The sequence below is a fragment of the Pseudorasbora parva genome, chromosome 21 (genome assembly GCF_024679245.1).
Source record: "Pseudorasbora parva isolate DD20220531a chromosome 21, ASM2467924v1, whole genome shotgun sequence".
In the NCBI taxonomy this organism is placed as follows: domain Eukaryota; kingdom Metazoa; phylum Chordata; class Actinopteri; order Cypriniformes; family Gobionidae; genus Pseudorasbora; species Pseudorasbora parva.
The window spans coordinates 10,026,910-10,050,257 of NC_090192.1; the positions used below are offsets into that span (position 1 = coordinate 10,026,910).

Consider the following 23,348-nt stretch of genomic DNA (forward strand, 5'->3'; position numbering starts at 1 on the left):
GAATCCTCAAACTGAAAGAGTGGTTCTTTGTGCAAGTCTGAATTTGTTTCAACCCATTTGTCATTGTGAATTTGGCTCAGGACCGATCAAGAAGAACAAACTGCAGACAGTGTCTGAGGGATCACAAATGCTCTTCTACTCTGCTGTTTGCAGGATGATTACAAAGAGAGAAAAATGCTGCCAGCTGCACCAGCAGGATAGAAGGGTCAGTACTTGATAAGATGACTAATTCATTCCTCTTTATTTTGGAATGAGAAATTTATTGGAAGAAAAAAAAGTCCATAAGAGAGAGTGCAGTAGTCAGCTTGATTTTTGCTAGTTGTCAAATGTCGCATCAGATTTGATTTTGCAGAAACCCATTTGACTTCAAGCATTTGTTGTGTAAACACTGACATTTACATGAGGATGACAGAGCACGCTTAAAGTTCAGCTAATATACATACTTTTCCGTTTGTAACTTTTAAAAATTATTTTTTCTCTTTTGTACTAAAATTGTGTGAAATCCTTTCACACTAATTAAAAGCTATAAGTATTTATTAATTTACTACTTAAGTCAGACACATATTATAATTATTTTTTTATAAAGTCAGGATTTAAAACTGTGATGAATTGAGAAATCAACTTTCCCATGAGCTTTTGATGTATAAAAGGTCATTGTAATATAAAAATATCCTGTAAGCTGAAAACGTCCTTGTTAGTCAAAGAAATGCTTTTCTTTTAACACCAGGCCAAGAAAACAATCGTGTTCACATCTTTACATCATCGCGTGACAACCTGCCTCTACAGTAGGGCTGAACGATGTTCTGTTTTTACATCAACATCGCAATGTGCGCGTGAGCGATAGTCACATCGCCGGAACATGCGATGTGAAGGGTAGTAGCCCATGGTGTATTAAGAGAACGGTAGCACACAGTAAACACAAGTTTGTTGCTGGAGTGACATGCACGTTCCGCATGCCTGCCTACACAGTGATTGGTTCGCTGTGCCGCTGTTTACCGCTCACATGCAGCCAACGTTCACTTGGGACTATTTCGGCTTCAAAAAGGAGAATGCTGACCAAAAAGAGGTACTTTGCTTGGAGTATCAGAAAGCTGTGGCCACAAAACAAGAAAACACCACTCATTTGTCTGATCACTTAACGCTAAAAAGGCACCACAAAGCTCTTTACGATGAATACAAAGCAGGGCTCGACGTTAACGCTTGTCCGGGACAAGTACGTTTTGAAGGGACAATTAAGAGAATTGTACTTGCCCGACGGACAAGAGCCTGATTAAAACAAAAAAGAACTAGCGAATCACCAAAATGCATGAATGTTTGCGCATTAATTTAGTGTAAGTGGCGATCGATAGCGATGGATAATATATAATGAACTGATGATAATAAGGTCGTGCTGTTGACGCACGTGTAGCCTCTTGAGAAGAAATTACAACACTTGAGCGTTTCCTGAATACCATCATGACTGAAAATGACACTGATTTCATATGACAGTTAAACAACTAATTAACATTCACTTAAAGTCACGTACATTTTAGATGCAATATTGAATGTTTTTGTTCTATTTCAACAGTGAAAATCATTCACAGCAGACCCGTAATGCGTCTCACTCACAGCAACAAGTGTGTTACTGAACGATTCAGCGTTTGAATGAACAAATCAGTGACTCACTCATTAAGACGGTCACCTGCTGCCACCTACTGGAGGTTTAGTTTCAGGTTTACACATACTTTCCAACATTTCTTTTTGTCACTTGTAATGAAGCTTGCTTATTAGTGAAATAAAAAATATAATGGAATGGTAATAATTGACTTTAGCCTGGATTGCTGGCTCTCAATATCGCAATATATATCGTTGGGGAAAATATTGCAATGTAATTTTTTTTCCAATATCGTGCAGCCCTACTCTACAGCAAGTCTTATTCAGTAATTCACGTCTAATTCACCGACTCATGTAGCTGCAAAGAATATAGCAAGATTGGTTGGGGAAGATCCTAATATTAGGAATGTGTGGTTGAACTTTATTTTAATTTTTAATGCTCAAGTTGGGGAAGACATGTTCACTTCATTTCGCTGCGGAATCGTTTGTAAACAAATCTCAGGTCGATGCTGGATTTGCAGACATTTGAGATTGTGTTTTAATGTTGTTTCTCTTATATTGGATCTGACAGGAATGGTCCAACACTTATGTGAGTAAAACAGTGTTTTTTATATGTAATAGTATTGCATTGTTATAGATTGTTTTGCTTATGTGTGCGTGTCTAACAGAACATACCTTTAGCGCGTTGGACTCAGACATGAATGGGCCAACGAAAGCCCAACGTCCTGTGGCTTTGTGTTTACCAGACGGGCTACCAAAACAGAAGCCCGTCGGCAGGCCAATATATCTCATAATATTCCTTTCTTGTTCTGCGGTGTTCTCTCTCTCTCTCTCTCTTGAAGGTTTTAACAACGATTCGATTCGTATCACGATTTAAGGTTGTCGATACGATTCAAGGATGGTATTGGTTCATTTAGAACGATAAGATCCGAAACAATTCAGTGACTTGAAATCGATTCAGTAAAAAAAATGTAAATCAGTGTGACTGAAATATACGTGCCGGTGAAGTTTCCAAGATTCCTGTTGTTTCTTTTAAAGGGGGGGTGAAATGTTGTTTCATGCATACTGAGCTTTTTACACTGTTCAAGACTTGTTTCTCACAAGTTTCGGAGAGTTTTTTCGAATATGGGTCGGCTTGACGTCGACAGAGCGGAAGGTCCTTGTATGGGCCGTACGGGCTCAAATCCCGAAAGGGTGTGCGCGCGCGTGACTAGAGCGAGAGAGGAAATGCACGCCCCATAAACACTGCTCTCAGGTTCCGATCCACTCTTCCGTGCAACACTTCTGTCGTGCCGCGCTCCACTTTTTTCCTATGGGTGACATCAAGCGACTTCAACGCTTCAGCACAGCATTCCGGGAAGGCAGAGCTGCATTTGAACCGTTTTGAACGCAGAAATGACGGGAAGCTTCACAACATCACGTACAGTCATGTTGCAAAAGTGGATCTCCACGGTCACTGCTGTCACAGGACTTCACAAAATCAACAGTTACCAAAGAAGTGTTTTTTGTCAGAGCGTTCCCAACGGTAAAGGTTTGCGGTCCGGCTTTGGAAACAGGCGGTGAGTAAAACTGCTTCAAATGTCTATGTTGTTGGCTATCGTCGCGTAAGTAAGCATCAGTTAACAACACGATCGCGTATAACGTTAGTTAATTTATCAATGGAGCATGCGATCTATGGTGTGTGTTTAAATACATTTGTTTAGCTGACCAATATAGGTGTCAGTTTGTTTATTGTAAAACCACCCAAACATAAACCTAGCGTTCTCACAAAGCGTGCATCTTCATTCAAATGCACTAGCGGTTACTCCATTGTTGTTCTATGTATAACTTTACACTAACCTGACAAGCCAGACCCACATCAAGATGTTTGGTCTGGAAACTCTCCATAGACAGGGCTCAATCCGAGGGGCGGGATAAACGGTTGTCTTTCAAACTCCCTCTGCACGCGATTGGATAGCGCTACAACCAACCAGAGCAACGAAGGTGAAACGGAGCTTGTTGATAGATTAAACATTCTCCGTATCTGGTTGGCAAAGCTTCGAACACATCTTCCCTTTTTAAGAATGACTTCTGTGCCGTTCTTTGTTCTTTTCTCAGAGAAAAGCTTAACTCCAAGTCTTCCAGAGTCGCGGTCAAAGCTGATTCGAAAGACTGCCTCCAGTTTCTGTGTTTACTAGAAGCACGCAAACGCAACTCGGCCGTCGTCATTATGGCCTCGCCCACCGACTCTATACACGATGTGATTGGCCCTGCAAGAGTTAGGGGAATACAGCTCAGAAGGGTATTGAGAGTTGCTAGACGACACTCACGGCCAGATTAGATTTGCTGCCGCTAGGGTGAGTCTAGATTTCTAGGCTAACGTTACACTGGTCTGACGTGCAAAACCGCTTTGCTTGCTACTGCTAAGGTTTAGTCGCATACAATAGTCCATAAACCAAATCATGTCCTCATAAACTGTGAGTAAACACACACAAATGTTGACAGGCCACTAAATACAGTACATACCACAGAGACGGACGTCCTGCTGTTGTTGCTTCTCCTGTTCAATTTATTTCAACCTACGGATTTGATTCTGGATCATATCTGTATTAGTTGAATCAGATTGATAGCTATGGTTTATTTAGGGTAGCGTTTTCTTCTCCACGCTTGAGGACGTCACTGCTTTGTGCACGCTCGTGATTCTTTAGCTCCGCCCACACGATACGCCTCCAGGCGCTCGTTTTTTTCCCAGAAAAACTCGGTACAGCCTATATTTCTTTTATAAATACAAAAAAATTAAAGACTTTTCAGAGATATGAAGGATGCAGTACTACTCTAGGTACTCAAGATTGACGTGAGTGACTGAAACAGAGTGTTTCACCCCCCCCCCCTTTAAGGGAATACGATATCAATTAATATGGATATAAACAAACAATTAAATAATGGCAAATGTGTTCACATTTTATTTGAATAAAGTGCAACCAACAGTTTAGGTTGAATTAACAGGAAGTTAACCTTTTCTGCTCTCATTTTCAATAAAAGTACAGTAAGTGCAACCAACATTCTTCTGCTTGTTTTTCTAACAGAAAAATATTACATTATTAATTTAAAAGTGCAACTAACATTTCTTTAGGTTGAATGAGCAGTGGCTGAACCTGCTACTCCTACAAACAGCGATCGACTTATTTAGAACATCTTAGTTTTTACTAAAGTGTGTTCTCACACTGGACCGCAATGGTGGCTTGATGATTTCTCGCTCGTTGGCTTCTCCTCTGTCATCCGCCATAGGTTTTGTTTTCCTTGCGCTGCTGCTGCTGCGTGCGACTGGCGTCTCACATATGCAGACTGAGTAACGTTTAACTACTAAGTCATTAAAAGAGCTAAGAAAAAACATTCATATAAAGTCTGATGTGCTTAAATAAAATGCGTTATTTCCCATTATCGATACAATCGATCGATTACCTTTTAAAACAATATTAGATCGATATATGTTGTTCGGAAGGCCAACTTGCCGAGCACAGATCGTTGTAGTTGGATCATAGGAATAGAAATCGATACATCGATGTAGTAGATGAATCGTTACACCCCTAATTACGGGCCATAATTTTATGTAATCCCTTAATGCTTTACAGTATGGAATTGTTATATGTTGATTAAATAAATGTTCCACTGTATGAAATGTGATGAATGCAATCTATATAAACCAATCGTGCGGGCTATGTAATACAAAAATAATAGTCCAATCAATCGCGGGTGTATGAGAAATAAATCATTGTTTGTGTGATAAAGAGGTTTACGAGGATTAGGATTATCCAATCCTAGCCGTGGGCGTTTACTTCCAAGTCTCCTGTGCGGCACGCCCATCAAAACCCAGTGTTTTGGAGAGAGCCTCAAAACCAGTGTAGAAAATAGCCTATTACTTATTAGTTATGATGTTTTTGAATGTAAAAAAACACACAAACGTTATTAGTTGACCTCAGACAACAGTATACTTTTTTTAAAGCCAGTTCACGACGCCTTTAAAACATTTAAAAGCATTCTTGCCAATGCATCAAAATTATCACAATCATTCTTGCAATTTTAGAAAAACAAAAAATATTTCAACAGAATTCACAAAAATAAACTTTAAACATTCAGAAAACCAGCATTAATATGAGCAAGGCATGAAAACAACTATCCAGTGCGAATAAAGATCTGTTAACTTAGCCAAAATGCACTCACACTGACCCTGGATCAGCAGAACACCCTGCATGTTACTGCTCCGATGTGTCTTGGCTGATCACATGTGATTGGATCACCAGAGATTAATACCAGGTCTAAACTGGGTCTGACACTAAGTTTCCTTTCCTTTTTTGATTTTTTTTTTTTTTAAAGAAGTTTTACAGATGCAATTCATCCCAAGTTCAAAGTACAGCAATGCAGCTTTAATGGATGGAGATCATGAGGGAGGGACAGGGACTGTTTAGTGGCTCACATGTCACGTATACAGGAGCTAAACACAGGAAGTAGAGCAAGCCTTCTTAATACGCTTGATCCCTCCAGAGCTCCTTGTGCCCGTGAGTGAGTACAGATTTTTTCCATGGGATGACTAGTGACGACACATGGGATCTGGAGAGCTGGGGTTGGACTGTGCTGTGTGTATTCTCTTTGTATTGATTGTTTTTAATATATTGATATAAAGGCTTAGCCTGAATCCTAGTGCTTTTTTATAATCATTTTAAGGTTTAAATGGTAGCGATTATCTGATGTTAATTATACATTGTCAGGTTACTGTTTAGCATGCATTTTGCTGCGCAGCTGCTTTCTGAATAGCCTTTGTCACACTGTAAAACCTCAAGTAAGCAGAACAGCTCCAAAGTTCACAGACATGAATGCTGGGATTGTTCCTAGAGAGAGATGGCAATTGCTGCTGTCCGTGAACCATTGGCACTAATAGATTGGAAACACTGAATTTAGAACTGACTGGGCACAGTTAGTTGAGAATGACCAAACTCTGTATTGCTTTTTTATTAACTTCATTGTCAGGTTCTGAGTTGGTTTTCTCCCTCTTAAGCTTTGTTGTGTTTGTTAGGTGTTGTGCTCTATCCAATCATAATAGAAGTTTTAACTCTGGAGTCTGAGGGTTTTTCTGGGCCCTAGGGGTGTTTTGACATGCCCTGACATTTGTTGCTTATTTTATTTTTATAATTTTCATGACTAAAGCCTATTTACACATTTTTCTGCACAAACTCTGCTACAACAATGTGATATACACTCACCTAAAGGATTATTAGGAACACCATACTAATACTGTGTTTGACCCCCTTTCGCCTTCAGAACTGCCTTCATTCTACGTGGCATTGATTCATCAAGGTGCTAAAAGCATTCTTTAGAAATGTTGGCCCATATTGATAGGATAGCATCTTGTAGTTGATGGAAATTTGTGGGATGCACATCCACGGCACGAAGCTCCCATTCCAACCCATCCCAAAGATGCTCTATTGGTTTGAGATCTGGGTTCTCATTTATAAAGCGTGTGTACACACAAAACGGGCCTGGAAACGTACGTACGGCAGTTCCCACGCAAACTTTGTGATCTATAAAAAACAAATTTGACAGAAGAATGTGCGCACCTTTAAGCAAACTTTGAACAGTCCGTACATTCTGGAGACAAAGGGAATTGGCGACACAGATGGTGAGGTCATGAACTGAAGTTAGATTGTATAAAATAAATGTGAGAAGAAAGTTTATAAGAATTAATGACATTTAATTTTACTCCATTGCATATGTTATATCCACATTATCATGAAGATTAAATCCAACAGTGTTATTTGTGCTGATTGTTTTAGGCTATAAACATCTAGTAAAATTCGAACGTAATTCAAAATGTATTAAAAAATAAATAAAAATAATAATCAGCGCTGCCTTACAGTCACATTGTCCACAGCGAGAGTGCGGGAGGAGATGGTGCGACTACGTGTGATACAGAATAGCATGAAATGCCTTTTTATTAGAGAACTGCAGAACACAGTAAACTAAATATTTCCCTTAAAGGGGTACTGCAGTGCTGGGAAGATTAATCTGTATTTGAACTGGGTCATCAATGTAGTAAAAATGTGAAATTATTTTTGAATTTGGTGCCTTCTGGACTGAGAAGAGACAGAAAATGTATTTGTCTCATGGGGATGAAAGACTACAATTCCCGGAATGCTTCGCTGCCTTGTGAGGCCATTCCCAAAGCCACCAACTTGATTACTGTAACTGAGTTGGAGAAGACACTACAATTAAAACTAAACGTGTCTGTTCAACATAATGAGTGAGTCACCGCGCGAGTGTCACAGCACTGAGCACTAACTGCAGGAGTCAGATAAATGAGCTGATGAGCTCTCATGATGAGCGCTGAGGTAATCGCGACCACACTCGCGGCATACATTCACAACGCGAGTTCAGTCTGGTGCGTTTCACTTTATGCCTTTGCAAGCTTAACTTTCATAGAAATTTATTTGAGAAGTTAAGACCTACATTGCTCACCATAGCTCTGTTTAAATGAGTGCCTGCAGCTGTGCTGTGAGTGTAATCTCCATCCCCCATGCGCAGGTTCAAAACATGAGGAAATGGCTCCCTCTGCTGGCTGTAGTCTTTAGCCTTTGGCCAAACATTCCTGCTATTATGCAAATGTTGTCAATTTGCATCATAGGAGGATTTTTTCCAGAAATAAAATGCATAAATCTCTTGTCTCAGGGTGATATGAGGGGGGAAAGCACAATCATTTGAATATACTCCAGGGTTTCTGCTGATACAAAGCCATATGCTATTCGCTGAAGTAACCCTTTAATGTACATATATCATAAAATGTCAATGTCTGCAAATACAGTCATGAAGCACAATCGCTACTCATCATTGGTCCAACTATTACGGTGGTCATTACAAAACCATCATGAAGAAGCATGTGTTCAGTTACAGCCACGCGGTGGGAGGACAGTTTTCTCTTTGCCTTCACCTTGAATGAATCTTTATTTTGCATACTGTAGTAAATAACTTTTTGAAAATCAATATAGCCTAATAAAGCACAAATGTAATATGTTGGGGGGAAAAAAAGTATACCTTCAGGTCGGACTATCTTTTTCTTTAATTCTGCAACTGTCCGTTCTGTCCCACTGACAATTGACGGCAGAAGCAATACTTTGCAACTCGCACTGCTTCTTTTTATTAGTGACCCCACTTCTGTGACTACCAAATAACTCAGTTTTCTGAGCCTGCACCTCACCTACAAGTTTTTCAACCTTAGTAAATGAGATATTAAGTTTTTTTTCCCCCCTCTTTTCTCACTTATTGCCATTATTCACATATATATAGCCATATATACACTCTTCCCTTTCTTGGATTAATTAATTTGCGGGTCGCTTGCCAGCTTTCCAGGTATATATGGGATTTTACTCTCATTTACTTGCCGATCAGCATTCATGAGGTGATTGAACACATGCTTCATATATATATTTATTATTATTATTATTTTTGTTATTATATATATTTATGTATTTTTTAATTAGTCTGGCACTTTTTCTCTCTCTCTCTCCCTATCAGTTCCAGCTATTCTTCTTCAGCGCTAGACTTTGAGAGGGAGCTCCAGATTGGGTCCGTATACGAGTCACCCAGGATGTCCAGACGCAGTCTCCGTCTGCACACCGGCACGAGTCACTATGGAGACGACGGTCTGCTTGACTCGTCACTCCACCACAGCGCCACCTTCAGCCACGATAAGTGAGTACAATTTGCCCATTAAAATCAGTTGTGGATTAAGCCAGAGGATGTTACTTTTAAAGTTGACAAGTTTAGAAGAAAAGACAAAATGATCAGCTAAACTTGGAGATACAGAGAAAAGCTACAATTTAAATTACATTAAGTTTTTCCAGTTGTATTTTTTAGACCACTAAGATTAGTAGTTCATTTGTCTAAGAGCTTAAAGGCTGGAATTCACTAAATTGGCAAGTACACACTTACTCTTCTGGTGATTAAATTTGCTTCACGCACACTGTATGCTGACCCTCACATGCACGTAAAAAGTTGTGCATTGTATTCCAACATTAATTCACTTGCTTGTCCCAAAACGTAAAAAAGCACCACTCTCCGTGACGCTCCCCGTGTGAAAATGGGACGTTTCAAACTATACCTCACAATATTAATGTGGTCGCTATCATCATGTCATATTTAATGTGTTCTTCTCTGTGTCCTAGTCTTTATTTGAGAACGTATGATTCCCAGTGCAAAGAGACTTACCAGATTACGAAGAAAATTTTTGGTTGGTGTCTTTTTTTTAAACAAAAAAACATTTCTTAAACCGTTTGTTTCTCAGAGATATTACTGAATTATAGTTTGCAGTTTCATCAGCAGAAGCCAGCTTCAAGTCTCACAAAGAGTTTGCAGGCCGCGCTCCCCCTCTACCTGTCCCTCTTATAATAATTTCTCAACAGTTTTCAATGACTAGCCCCATTATTTCTGCAAGGTGTATGTAGTGTTGTCAAAAGTACCGACCGCGATACCAAATCTGTACTGAAATTTTAAAAATGTGACTCTTTGAGCGCTGTTGAGCGGAATTGTAAACACCTCTGACTGGCCATTGTGCTCACGCGCTCATATGTCTGTGATTGGCTACTACGATCAGCGCTTCACAAACATGTTGTAAAAATACATCAATGATGCTTTTCACGGAGAGCTTGCACAGATAGACACGGAGTGTTTGAATGCAGACTTATCAGCCTGCCGGTCTGCTGGTTGACGCCTGCTTGTGCTTTCAAACGCTCCCTCTCCCTCTTTCAAAACACTTTCAAACACTTCAGTTTGCTTTCAAACCGCTGCCGTGCGTTGATCATTGTAGCCAATCACAGGCACATTCGATGAGCTCGTGAACACAATGACCAGTCAGAGGTGTTTACGATTACAGCTCAACAGTGCTTAGTCACATTTTTAACATTTCAGTACCGATTTGGTATCGTGGTCGGTACTTTTGACAACACTAGGTGGATGACTCTTATTGGCTCAGAGAAAATGAACAGTCATAGTAAATTTCCATTAATTGGCATTTTAATCAGATACACGTGTCCATAGAGTACTTGTTGATGCTTTCACCCCGGAAATTGGGCACATAGTGACCTTCCAGGTTTGGAGCAGGAGCCAGCTTACCCAGAACAAGAAGTCCACCCATCTCTTAGGATGCCTGTAATCCACCTCCAATACTGATCTGTAACGCAGAGTACTGCGTAGATGCACAGTTTCTCCAAGGTTCGAGTTGATTAAGCTCATGTGGTTTCTCTCAGTGTGATGTACAGGCAGTAGTACAGGCAATATTCATTCAAGATTCTTTAGTTTTTCAGTAAAAGGAAATATAAAAGGAATAAAATATAATATAAATGAAAGGTAAATCCATATTTCATCTCTGGAAGCCGGGCTAATTGAGCAAGCACTGTTACTGTACTCTTGGCATGTTAGGGGTGTGTGATACCTCCAAAATCCAAACACACGACGACAAGTTCTGCTATCAAGTGTTTAGCCACACATCCTCTTGTCCAGACCCTCAGTCACTCCTCAGAGACTAAACATATATTATATACAAACATACATTACAAAACATATGAAGAAACAAACAATCAGTGGTTGGATTAAGTAAAGTCATAACTGGAAAGACTTATTAAAAAATTATTATAATAATATTGGAGGATAAATATAGATTTTAAGGCTTTGCTTTATTAATTCAATTCGGACAATTAAATTTTTTATTAATAAAATCCAGCCTTTCAGTATAAAGTATAAATCTTTTTTACAGATGTATCTATCAATTTAAGGATGGGCTTTCCAATTATTTCTAATTTTGGGAATATGTAATGAAAAAAATGCATATAACACACATGCATACATTAACATAACAATTGCTGCAATAAAATGTATTTAAGACCTATAAATTGTGTAATGTCTGGCATTACCTTTATATCGACCATCAAACAATCCATATATTATATATTGATCACTGATGTTAAGACATTGGTTGGTTTTGTGAGCATATGAAAATGTTATACCTATTTTAAACTTTATTTTTATTTTTATAAATGTCTATCTTGTAGGACTCTGAAGAGCAGAAGAGCTTATCACTCTTTATCAGGGTCAACACAGGTGGCTCAGACCCCAAGGTCTGCCTCAACGTCAATCCTGCAGGCCCATAACAGCACCCTCAACAGCTGTGCACCCAGTGATGCCTCTCTGCTGTCCTCACTGCTAGATGAGTCCTCCATACAGGAACGCACTTTAGTTGACAGCTTCTGGGGTCAGTGCCAGCATACCTTCGTGATCACCCCGATGTTATACTCTGAGTTTAAATGAACTGAGATGGAGAGCTGAATCATCGATTTTGTAAATGTATTTGTTGTTTATTATTAGGCTTGGATGAAGACGGTGATGTCAAGGGTAAGTGTTTGCTCCAGCTGGGTTCCAAAGTTAAAATCTTTATTTTTTTCTTAGAGAAGTAGTTTAACATTAGCCAGTAAACAAAGACAGACTTGCCATGAGTTCATAGGATGTTTTAGTAATGTGTTTCTTTTGAAATGATGGATGAAGTAGATTGAAAGAGAATAATTGATGATTAGATGGCACGAAAGATAATAGGGATGGATACATGAATAGATTAATGGAAGATGACGGGGAGCGATGCATGGGTAGATAGAGGGATAAAAGGATAGAGGGTTTGAGTAAAGGCTTTAACCTGCATATTTTTCGACAAGTGACTTTGATAATGTAAATGTGCTCTGATGCTGTATGATCACCAAATAGTTTTTCATTTCAGACCAAACTATCATTGAACACCACAGCACAGTGGAGGCCAAAACACAGACTTCTACAGTACAGAACGGCTACATTTGCAGAGACTGCCCCCTCACCTCTCCCTTCAAGAACAACAGTTCCCATCATAATGCTACTGGGCATCAGGCATCTTTTACAGAGATACCCAGCACAGCTTCATTTCCAAACACTACATTGTACTGCAGGGACAAGATTCGCAGGAACAAACCAGGTGAGAGGGTTTAAAAATGCACTATAAAGTGTTTTTTTATACAGCCGCAGTGTAAAAGGTTTTTCTGTCTCCCAATATTTTATTTTTTGTTCATATTAAGCACATTACATTTGTGGGATACAGACAGTATTCATGTGTTCCTAATGTAGTGCAAACTCAACTGTCTTTTCTTTATCAAGTCCATGTCATCAGATTTTTCCTGGTGTATGGAATTGGGCCCTCACGAGTCCTTCTGCTCTTTGGATGCTGCTTTGATAAGATGTCTGTTAGTAATATTGAAGGCAACAAGCAGGCTTGACTTTGTGTCTGCAGGGGTACTGGGGATGTTGTATGAGATGTGCCTTCGTAACAGCAGGCGAATTGCTGCATTTGTAGTGTACATATGCACAATCCTGATGCAGACTGCTCTACTCAAAGGTATCAGCATTTCAGTCTGGTTCTCGCCTCTCTAGTCTGTGGTGTTTCTCACGGGATGGTTTATGCTTGTTTGGGAATCTTTCACCTGCTATAACATGTTTTCACTGTCAAGACATAAAAACAAACTCTATACTAAAGGTGCACTATACCAAAACTCTCCAGAATCCCTTATTGACTGCTATCTGTAACTTGACTGATTACTAAACACTAAGTTATAACAAAGTGTATTAGACTCAAGATGGCAAGTCATCTAAGCGGGCATAACTGTTCATTCATACACAAAATAAGGCTTTGAACACAATATAAAAAAAAAAAAAAATCCACTCATCTTGCAGATAGTCTATTGAGTCAGTTGGAAAATGTGTTTTGACAGCTGATGTGATATTGGGCAGGACATGTGCACTGCTTGTGGTGTTCTGCCCAAGTTTAAATGTTATTGCATAGTGGGCATTTGTGGCCTAATGGTTTAAGAGTAGGACCCAAAGGTTGTGGGTTTTGAGTCTCAGTACGGTCAGGATATGGAGTGAAAGAACAGCAGACTCTTCCACCCTCATTACTCACAACTGAGGTGCCCTTGAGCAAGGCACCTAACCCTCAATTTGTTCCTGGGCGCTGTAGTGAAATTGGCTCCCCATTGCTCTGGGTGTGTTCAATACTCACCGTTGTGTGTGTGCACTTGGATGGGTGAAATGCAGAGCTCAAATTCTGAGTATGGGACACCATACTTGGTTACACATCACTTAAACTTTTTATTTATTTAATTTTTTTCACTAGCTGCTTCACATCAATAGGGCATTTTACATCTCTGTAAATATCAAGAGGATAAGAAACTCTTGTTTAATCTTTACTCTGTGCTTGCTTTCTCTTTTCAGGGCCAAGCAGATACTCTTAACATTTATAAAGACCACTGCCTTGCAGCATGCAGTGTGTACAGCCAAGTTACTTATGATTTGATGGTATTCTATAAGCAAGCATTGAGTCACACAGACTTCAGTTTTGAACAATATGTTGTACAATATGCATTTATAAAAGCTACTATAGAACTGAATCTTGAAAAATTCTTTGGCCAGAAACATTTTATGCAAGTACATGTCCTCACACGTGGTCTGGTTGTTCATGCTTTAATGTAGTGATATCTCAGAGCTCAAGAAAAAAAAAAATCTCAACTCAAGGGGGCGATAGTTACTTTCAAACGTCTGTCTAGATGCTTTTGTTTGTGTACTTGCATAGTTTGTTTTTGGACTTAGACATGTTCTATATATGCATGTGAAGCAGCTTATTGGGGAGGGATGTTCTTCTCAACAACTATCACTGTTTGGTCATTGGGATTTAGCATAGTAAGACATGTTTACATCTTTTGTTGATCCTGGAACAACATTCCTGTCCAAAAACAGTCCTAACCCCTATACCCAAATCTATCCTAAAATAAGAGGGAAATTATAGGTGAATAAGAATTGTATAGAAGCACCTAACCCTTGTTGTAAGCCTAAACTCTAAAACTATGCCTCGTGGTCTGGTTGATTTGTAATGTTAAGGACGTTGATTCAGGAACATGTTTTAAAATCATGTTCACCCTCTCTAGCCACTGTCTCTCTGCACAGCACCATCAGTTTCAGATGCCTTTGACCATCATTGCTTAATACCAGTCCATGTTTCTCCAGGCCTGCTGTTATCTGTGTTTCACTGGTTTGTGCGAGTGTTTAATGGAGTTGTTCGCTCCACAGCCACTGTGCTGAAGAAGACATTGCAGTCTGTGCAGCAGAAGAGAGCCATAAATGGCTGTGCTAACAGAGGTATTAAATTCTTTCAGATCCTCTGGTGATAGGATTGTCCTCTTATTCGAACTTCTGTGCACACTGTACATACAGCCTGAAACACCATTTTAAAGACCTCACACTCTTAAAGGTGTGACATATTTTGCTTGTGATGTCACATCAACAAATTTAAGAAAAAATGATTTATTTTGGGAATTTGGGGTCATTTTAATAGAAATGTTAAGTCAATGGTTCTAAACTAGGCTCTTAATCGGTGACCGACCTTTTGTCTGCAGCGAACAATTCCGATATACCTTCAATATACAATATACCTTCAATATTGCAAGGAAAATAATCTGGCCCTCAAAACAAATGTAATTGAGGAGTCCTGATGTAAATGGCCCCTTTCTGGTATCCTTGCAGGCATCATGCAAAGGTTACAGAGTTTACCAGCTTTCCGTCGTCTTGCAATTGAAGTTTCAATAATGGATATAACTGTGCGTAACCCAGGTTAGTGGTTTTTATCACAGTGGTCTTATGTTAACATGTAATGCTTAAGTCACCCTAAAGGTGAAGTGTATCTTTTGTCACTTGCGGCATTAAACAGAACTTCAAAAAAATGTTACCAAACATATCAAACAGCACAGAGGACATTTTATTATTGTTTTATGGCAAAATGACCATCACCTTTTCCACTTATATCTGTTAAAGCTGCTGTCCGTAACTTTTTTTTGTGTTCAAGATTTACAAAAATTATATAATTAGACTGTACAACATGAATCCATTTTCCAAACAGTGTTTTTGTCTTACCCTGGATCATTATGGTACACTTATAATATGTGTTTATATTGGGACTATTTCAGGCCACTATTTCAGTACCGCTGCGGAGGAGCACAGTCCCTGCGTGATCCGCCATAGACATAAACAGAGAGAAATCGCTCTGGCTGTAATGTTCTTCTGCAAGACATGTGCAGTTCTGTTTATTAATCACTAGTGCAAAAAGTTATGGACTGCAGCTTTAACTGTAAAATATAGAGCACTTTCACAAATCAGGTTAATGCGTTTATCCAAAATTTGTCAAGATCTCACTACAAAAAAACAAAACAAAAACAATTGTACCCTTTTGTTAGTGCAATGACATCAGTTACTGGTTGAGGACACCATGTAAAATTTACTAGCCCCCCCCCCCCCCCCCCACACCCTTTTCTAAAGTTACTCCTGAGAAACTGGGAGTGGCTAATATGGCCTGTGTTTGTTTTACTCATCATCAGCTATCCCATGATGCCTTAGGGTATGCTAAGCAGCCCTTTTCTAATGACACTTTCTCACCCTCTCTCACTCATTTAACAGGCCGCTTTAGTCGCCACATCTCCTCCATGGTGTTTGACCTCCTACATCCACTATAACCTTAAAGTTTTCTTCCCCTGTAGATGTTCTGTGAAGCATGATTACACTGTGCATAAACAAATGCGCCTCTCCACTACGAGCACTGCCTTGGTTACATGCAAATCTCTTTCTGCTCGAGTCTGTCTGTGCAGAGCTATGATTGGAGGGATGGAGAGAAACTGATACTGAACTCTTGGTTTTATCTGATGTTTGTTTTCTCTCTCTGATTCATCATAGGCAATGAGAAATACTACAGCAATATGAGCGTTAAAGAGGTAGTGCTGCAAAAGGAACGGCCAAAGTTTAACGGCATATTGTGTAAGTACATATTCTTGACTTTAAGATATTTGTCCACTTCAAATCATTAGGTCTTGTTTAAAGTTGATACTATGGGGAAACAAAGTCATACAGGGTTGGAACATTGAGGGTGAGTAAATTTACTATTTATTTATTTTTTGGGTGAAGAATCTATGTAATTTCGATTGCCTTACAGTTGGGCCAAAGATAAGCTATAGAAATGTTGAATTATAATGCAAAAAAAATCAAAAACATAATTGTAATCAGTGCACCAAAACGCCTGCTTTTCACATGATTTTGACACTGTAATTGGCCGCTTCTGATTCCAATTCATTTACAATTGGTAATTGATTTATTGGCAAGGGTCCAATTTGCATGGCAGTGTATTTCTCATTGTAGGTATACTGTTTAATCATCCCTTAGAAAGCCACATTTTCTGCACAGCCACATTGGTCACTTGGAAAATTATTAACTAGTTTAAATGCTACCTCGAAGGTAGATGCAGATAGTCTTACTAGGTTGTGTAGCAGAGCCTGTTGTATACTCATGCATATTGGTAGAATGATTCATAAATGAATGTAGATATCACATGCTCAGTGTTTGCACACTAAACACAACTGCTGTATACTGCCTGTCTACTGTGGTGGATGTCATTAGATGATGAAGACCACAGCACAACAAATGTAGGTGTAGAACTTTAGCCTACCAGTTATTACATTTTTCAACCGTACACTGATTCTAACAGGTGATGACTGCAAAAGGAAGCAGAACTTTGCAGCGGACACTTCGCAGGAACAGAAGCCTGTAGGGCCCTTATGGTGGCTCATAGATTGTACAGGTTATATGATCATCACTTCTTACCCTAAATCTTGGTCCTTCCTAGAGCTTCTGGATTGGAAATGGTTGGCAAGCTAGTTAATGCTGCTGTATGCTCCTTCCCAGGGTTAAGGTCTTTCATGTTGTGACAGGGCTGTTCCCCAGCAGTTGTGGGTTTGTCCTGGTGAAGAGCTTTTAGACTTCCTTGCATGGCTACTTTTGCTTCCTCTTCTTTCTTTTTTTTCTTAAAAAACAAAAACCTTTTTTTAGACGCCAATGCTCTGATTCCATTTGGGAATCACTTGGTAGATATTCCTCTTCAGTTGCTCTCAGGACGATATTCATTTAGTTAAGGGTTGTATACTTGTGCTGTGATCCCCTTCATCCCCTTTGCTGTTTTTAGGTGGAGTGTCTTGTCATGCATCCAATGTTGTTTTTGGTTTTTTTTCATACTTATTTAAAACATCATATGCCAAAGATTTATGCAATGGAGTTCTTGTTTACAGATACAGTGTGGTCAGAAATCTGACATGGCCTTCATTTTAAATCTGGAAATAAAGTTTTTATATTTAAAACAATGAAACATCATGATAAAAATGGAGATATGCAATTTGGTGTTGAAGTCAGTACTCAAATGTAAGCAAATTAAACAGACTTGGATTTTCTTCAATTGATGCACAAGATGCTCTTTGCTGCTTTCTCATTTTTATATATTATTATAATTTAAAATTATTTTTAACACGTTACATGGTCATTTTTTCACTCCGTCTGTCCTTAAAGGCACAACAGCAAAAAGGGCCAGTTTACGTTTAAGACATTTATGTAAACATCCTCTTTGCATGTGAAATGCTGCACTTGCAGTAAGTTTGGTTTCATCATTTTGAACTGCCCCACTCCTTAATTTTAGCCTCTGTTTCAGAGCAAGACATTTTAGCAGCTTCATTAATAAATTGATAAGGGTGGATGTTTTTAAGTTTTATATTATTTTTATAATACAATGAACGCTTCTAAAAAAAAAAAAAATCATGGGAAAATTGATTTCTCATTACATAAGACCTCTATGTCCCCACCCTAAATTTCTACCCAGCAAGAAATGGCATTAACTTTGTAATCTATACAATAATTAATAATTGCATCAGTCCCCTTTTAAACTCATATGAATCTGGCAGCAGACTTTGGCTCATCCCCATATTTTATTCTGTGTTAAGCGCATTCTTTAATCCGCATCAGCCTCAAATGCAGAGGACAAAACACCCTTATTTTGCATCTTTTATTATTTTATTGTATTGTTTATTTTTTGTATGCTGATGTTATACATGTTATTATTGCCTTCTGCAATAAAATAAACATGAATCAAGGAAAAAAATGTAATGAAAATAAATGTTAATTACAAAGGTGGATGTGATCTAGCTAGTGCAAGAATATGTATTGCAAAAATTTATATTTTTGTGTAAAAAGATAAACTGCTTAATTCAACAGCATTTACAGCAATGTCACAAAAAATAATAATAATCTTTACAAACAAATATCTTGATTACTAAGGAACAAACAATGTAAGTGAATGGGACTAAATATTGAAGGCCATAGGGTCAGCCATCAAACACTGAACTGGACTAGATCCAAAAAGCAACAGTCTGAACACAAAGGGGTCTGAGACCACATTCCTACTAAAGTGGACCAAAAAGTATCCGAGTCCTCTTTCAGGTACAGGGACAGTGTGAACGTAAAGAGAACTGGGTCCTTTTTCACTTGGTTCACTTCTTGGTCCACTTAAAGGAGTCTGAATTTGGTTCTTTTAAAGAGGACCCAAGTGTGAAAAAACCGTGGACCAAAAAAGGATCGGAGTCCTCTTTCAGGGACTGGGACCGTGTGAACGTAATGAGAACTGGGTCCTTTTTCACTTGGTTCACCACTTGGTTCACTTAAAGGATTCAGAGTTTAGTTCTTTTAAGGAGGACCCAAATGTGAAAACACCCTGAAACACATGAGATTGACTTTTCTTACCTTGCTATAACTTCTTCAGTGCAATAAAATTGCTAAATTTCTATTTGTTACTATATAAATTTTATAATAAATCAAAATCAATATATATATAAAAAGAAATATAAAAGGGAGTGGAAAGGACAAACAAGCTAATGAGAGGTCCTCTGCTGCCATATACTGTTTATAATGGTAATTGTTATAAGTGTGTTTTCCACCAGGTGACAGAAACCACCAAACCATGGCACATTTTTCATGTTTTCTCCATGCGAAATAATATAATATATAAATTTAGAGCTGCTTTAAAGTAAAAAATATAGTTAAAAAAGTAATAATTATATTGTTTAAAACATTACACATGTTGAAAAAAATATTTACAAAAATATTACCAACATGCCAGTTTAATGACAGTTTCAGTCAATATGTTTGTCTATATTCTTAATGAATATTAGCTGTTTATTTAAAATCATTAGAAATTAATATTTAGTGATTGACTTGATTGGTATTGTAGAAAGTTGCTGTATTGTTCATGCCTCACCTGTATACACATTTTTTATTATTATTATTATAAATCATACCCTCATTTGGGGCCGAGCCCCCTTAATATTGAATTTCTAGAATTCCCCTGAAGTCTTTGTGAAAAGGTGACAAATGAATTTAATGACTTTGTCTGTCTTTGTTCATTCAATGCAAAATGTAAGTATTTCCACTAGTCTCAGATATTTTGATCTTACTGTATGTTCCATCTACTCTAATTTTAGGAGGCCTATTTTTTTACAGGATGATTACTATTAAGTGCAAAGTCTGTGCAGTTTGCCAGCTTTTTTTCTTCTTCAATATTGTGAGCATGACTTGTTGGTCACCCTAAACCCACTTAGTGCTCTGGATTAGCACAGTCAGTCTTTACTTATGGTTTATTTTGTGTGTCTTTTTCCAGGGAGGATAACCTCAGGAAGCTTCTTTTGGCTTGTCAATTTCTTTGCAAAGTAAGTTTTGTTCTCTTTTTCCCCATGTGTTTTTTCTTTTTCCACCATTCCTGACAGTAGATATGTTTCCATCCAAAGTTGGGAATTTAACTGATGAACTAAATTGAATTATCGCAATCGGGGAAGCCACTGTTGCTCTTTTTGCCCACATCATAAATGTCATTTTATCTTGCATTCAGATGTTTGATGTTTGGGTACGCTTTCATGTGAGATGCTGGAAGAAAATTAAACCAAATTTTCAAGCATTTCAGAATAATCAAACCAACTTTTGCTGTAATGTGCAATGAAATTGGTCTGCTGGTTAGTCCACTTATCCTCTGATGCAAAGTGACTGAGATTGGTTGTGCAACTAGGGATTTATTCAGTAAATGTTTCTATCATTGTTTAACAACAAAAAAAATCAATTAAGTGTATGTGCAATGCATAATTTGCCGCTTTAATGCACTTTGTTTTTTTGTTTTTTTAATGCAGTATTCCAAAATGCGCATAAAAATAGATGAATGGAAGCATAGCTAGTGTCTAATGCATCTCCATTGTGGTTATATAAAGATTATTTTATTTGTCAATTTAAACAATAAAGCTTATTGTCAATTTAATATTGAAAATCGTCTTAATTTGTGCAGTGGCCAAAACACTGCCAGTGTGTTGAAGTACAACGTGACTAAAAAAATTTAACCATTCTCACCATTCTCTTCCAGGTCTCTCCCAATGCTTTCAAAAGTCCTATTTCTTGTACCTCTCCTTCTGTTCTTCGGTGAGCATATACCATTTATGACTGCATACATGCTATTAATCTAAAAGGAAACAAGGTGCAGCATCCTAATTTTTCTGCATTTCTTCTGTGTCGTTCCTGATAGCTCTGTGCTACTGGGGTCCCTCCGGACTTTTGGCCATGCTGCCTGCTGCAAATGTGATGGAGTGGAGGGATGCATCCTATCTCACTCCTTCGACCATGGACAACTCGGAAAAGGGACAAGCTCCCACTGACACAGACTCTCAGGTAGTATTTAGCTTTCAAGATATTACTCATGTATTGTAGCTGATTAAATGGACTTTACCAATATTAAAGGGTTACTTTTAATAAATATATTAACTTTAATATATTAAAGTTTGTTAAAGTAAACTTTACTTTAATACCCCCCCCCCCCATGTTTATTTACTTTATGTAAATAAACGATGTTCTGGCTGATGCATCATACTGCACATCTTAACTGTATACCTAAATGTTACAATTTAAAAGTAAATGCACACTGTTCTTAAGGTATGCATCTTCCCCATCTTAACCTACCATGTATCACTCCTCCCAGAGGTCCTCATCAGCGTCCGTAGAGGCAGAGAGGCTGATGCGTTTGGAGGAGAGCCTGTCTCAGCTGTGGGATCGAGTGGCAGGGGGTTTGCTCAGGCAGGAAGAGCAGCACACGGAAGTGCTCAGTCTATATAACACGATGCGATCAGAGCTGCACCGACACACAGACAGAGAGAGCCTGGGCCAGTGGATAGGAGACCTGCTGGAGGAGAGATTCAGCCTGCTGAAGGGAGAAGTGCAGAAAGAGGCTAAGAACACACAGCAGGTAACATCATGCTTAATCCTATAAAGCCTACTCCATAATATTTCATATGCAAATTTCAAAGACCTCTATATTATTAGCTTGATTTCAACTTTTCTGAAAAACCTGTTGTACACAATCTACCCACATGCCTTTCATCCGATTGATAGTTTATACTTATTACAGTATAATTGTAAAAATGGGGGGGGGGGGTCTTCCCCCTCAATACAAAGAGCTTTGATCATCAAACTTAGAATTTAAATATCATTTTAAATGGGTCGTACACCCAAATTTAATTTAACATTTAAAAATAACTAACTTCTGGCAGACCACCATACATGTCGATTTACGGTGAAAGAGTAACCCTTGACCCTTGATGCATGCATATTCACGTATGCTGAAGCGCAGAGGACCGAGTAAAACAAAACACCAGTCATGTATTAGTCTGACTGATATTAGATTTCAATATAACATGAGGTGCTTGAGTTTGTTTCCCAGCCTTGCGATGCTCCTAAACATTGCATCAGTTACTCTTTTGCTGTAAGTTGACTTGTGTATGGCTCTCCACCGGAAGCTAGTCATTTTAGTTTATAAAGTTTTAAATATGGATATTTTTCCTACACAAAATGCATCACCTCCCTTCAACAGGCCTTTATTAACCCCCCGGAGCAGTTATGATGGATAAATGCACTTTTATGGATTTCAAAACAGAACTTCCCATTCACTGCTATTATAAAACTTGGTTTAGCTAGGACATTGTTTAATATAACTGATTGTATTCGTCTGAAAGAGGAATTTCATGTACACCTAGGATTACTTACTTAATGGGATATTTCTCAATAGTTTTTATGAAGTTCATCCTTAAAGAGTAACTTGGGTGAGCTAAACTCACTTACAGCTGTGAATTACAGAGAGAACTAGAGATTAATATCCTAACATAACTAACATAATATTGTTCTTAATTTAACAGCATTATAAACACGTTTCTATTCAGTTATACACTGTTGTCAAAAGTATTAGGACACCCCTCCAAATAGTTGAATTCAGATGTTCCAATCAATTCCATGGCCACATATGTATAAAATCAAGCACCTAGGCATGCAGACACTTCTACAAACAACATCTGTGAAGGAATGGGTCGCTCTCAGGAGCTGTGAATTCTAGCGTGGTCCAAGATAGGTTGCCACCTGTGCAATAAGTCCATTCGTGAAATTTCACTTCTAAATATTCCAGAGTCAACTGTTAGTGGTATTATAACAAATTATAGTGGTATGATAGCGCATGCTGAAGCGCACAGTGCACAGAAGTCGTCAACTTTCTGCAGTCAATAGCTGCAGATCTCCAAACTACTTGTGGCCTTCAGATTAGCTGAAGAATAGTGCATAGGTTCATGGAATGGGTTTCCATGGCCGAGCAGCTGCATCCAAGCCTTGCATCACCAAGTGCAATGCAACGTGTGGGATGCAGTGGTGTAAAGCATGCCGCCACTAGACTCTAGAGCAGGGGAGATGTTCTCTGGAGCTAAGAATCAGGCTCTGTCTGGTAATCTGATGGA

At 38.5% G+C, this 23,348-nt stretch overlaps 1 protein-coding gene across 6 annotated transcripts in view; it reads left to right on the top strand.

Annotated features, from left to right (window-relative positions):
* The window catches only part of sun1a (Sad1 and UNC84 domain containing 1a), a 42,496-nt gene that overhangs the window by 11,251 nt on the left and 7,897 nt on the right, over positions 1 to 23,348 (top strand). For 2 of the 6 annotated variants that reach the window (XM_067429957.1, XM_067429958.1), the window contains exons 2-12: positions 9,136 to 9,312; positions 11,667 to 11,866; positions 11,980 to 12,006; positions 12,383 to 12,610; positions 12,923 to 13,027; positions 14,689 to 14,820; positions 16,405 to 16,485; positions 20,198 to 20,246; positions 20,945 to 21,000; positions 21,104 to 21,246; positions 21,554 to 21,817. In XM_067429957.1, the coding sequence (XP_067286058.1) occupies positions 9,209 to 9,312; positions 11,667 to 11,866; positions 11,980 to 12,006; positions 12,383 to 12,610; positions 12,923 to 13,027; positions 14,689 to 14,820; positions 16,405 to 16,485; positions 20,198 to 20,246; positions 20,945 to 21,000; positions 21,104 to 21,246; positions 21,554 to 21,817 (1,389 nt within the window). In that variant the 5' untranslated portion in view covers positions 9,136 to 9,208. Of the gene's footprint in view, positions 1 to 6,086; positions 6,207 to 9,135; positions 9,313 to 11,666; positions 11,867 to 11,979; positions 12,007 to 12,382; positions 12,611 to 12,922; positions 13,028 to 14,688; positions 14,821 to 16,404; positions 16,486 to 20,197; positions 20,247 to 20,944; positions 21,001 to 21,103; positions 21,247 to 21,553; positions 21,818 to 23,348 lie in introns of those variants that run through there. The other 4 variants (XM_067429955.1, XM_067429956.1, XM_067429959.1 and 1 more) reach the window with 4 other exon arrangements.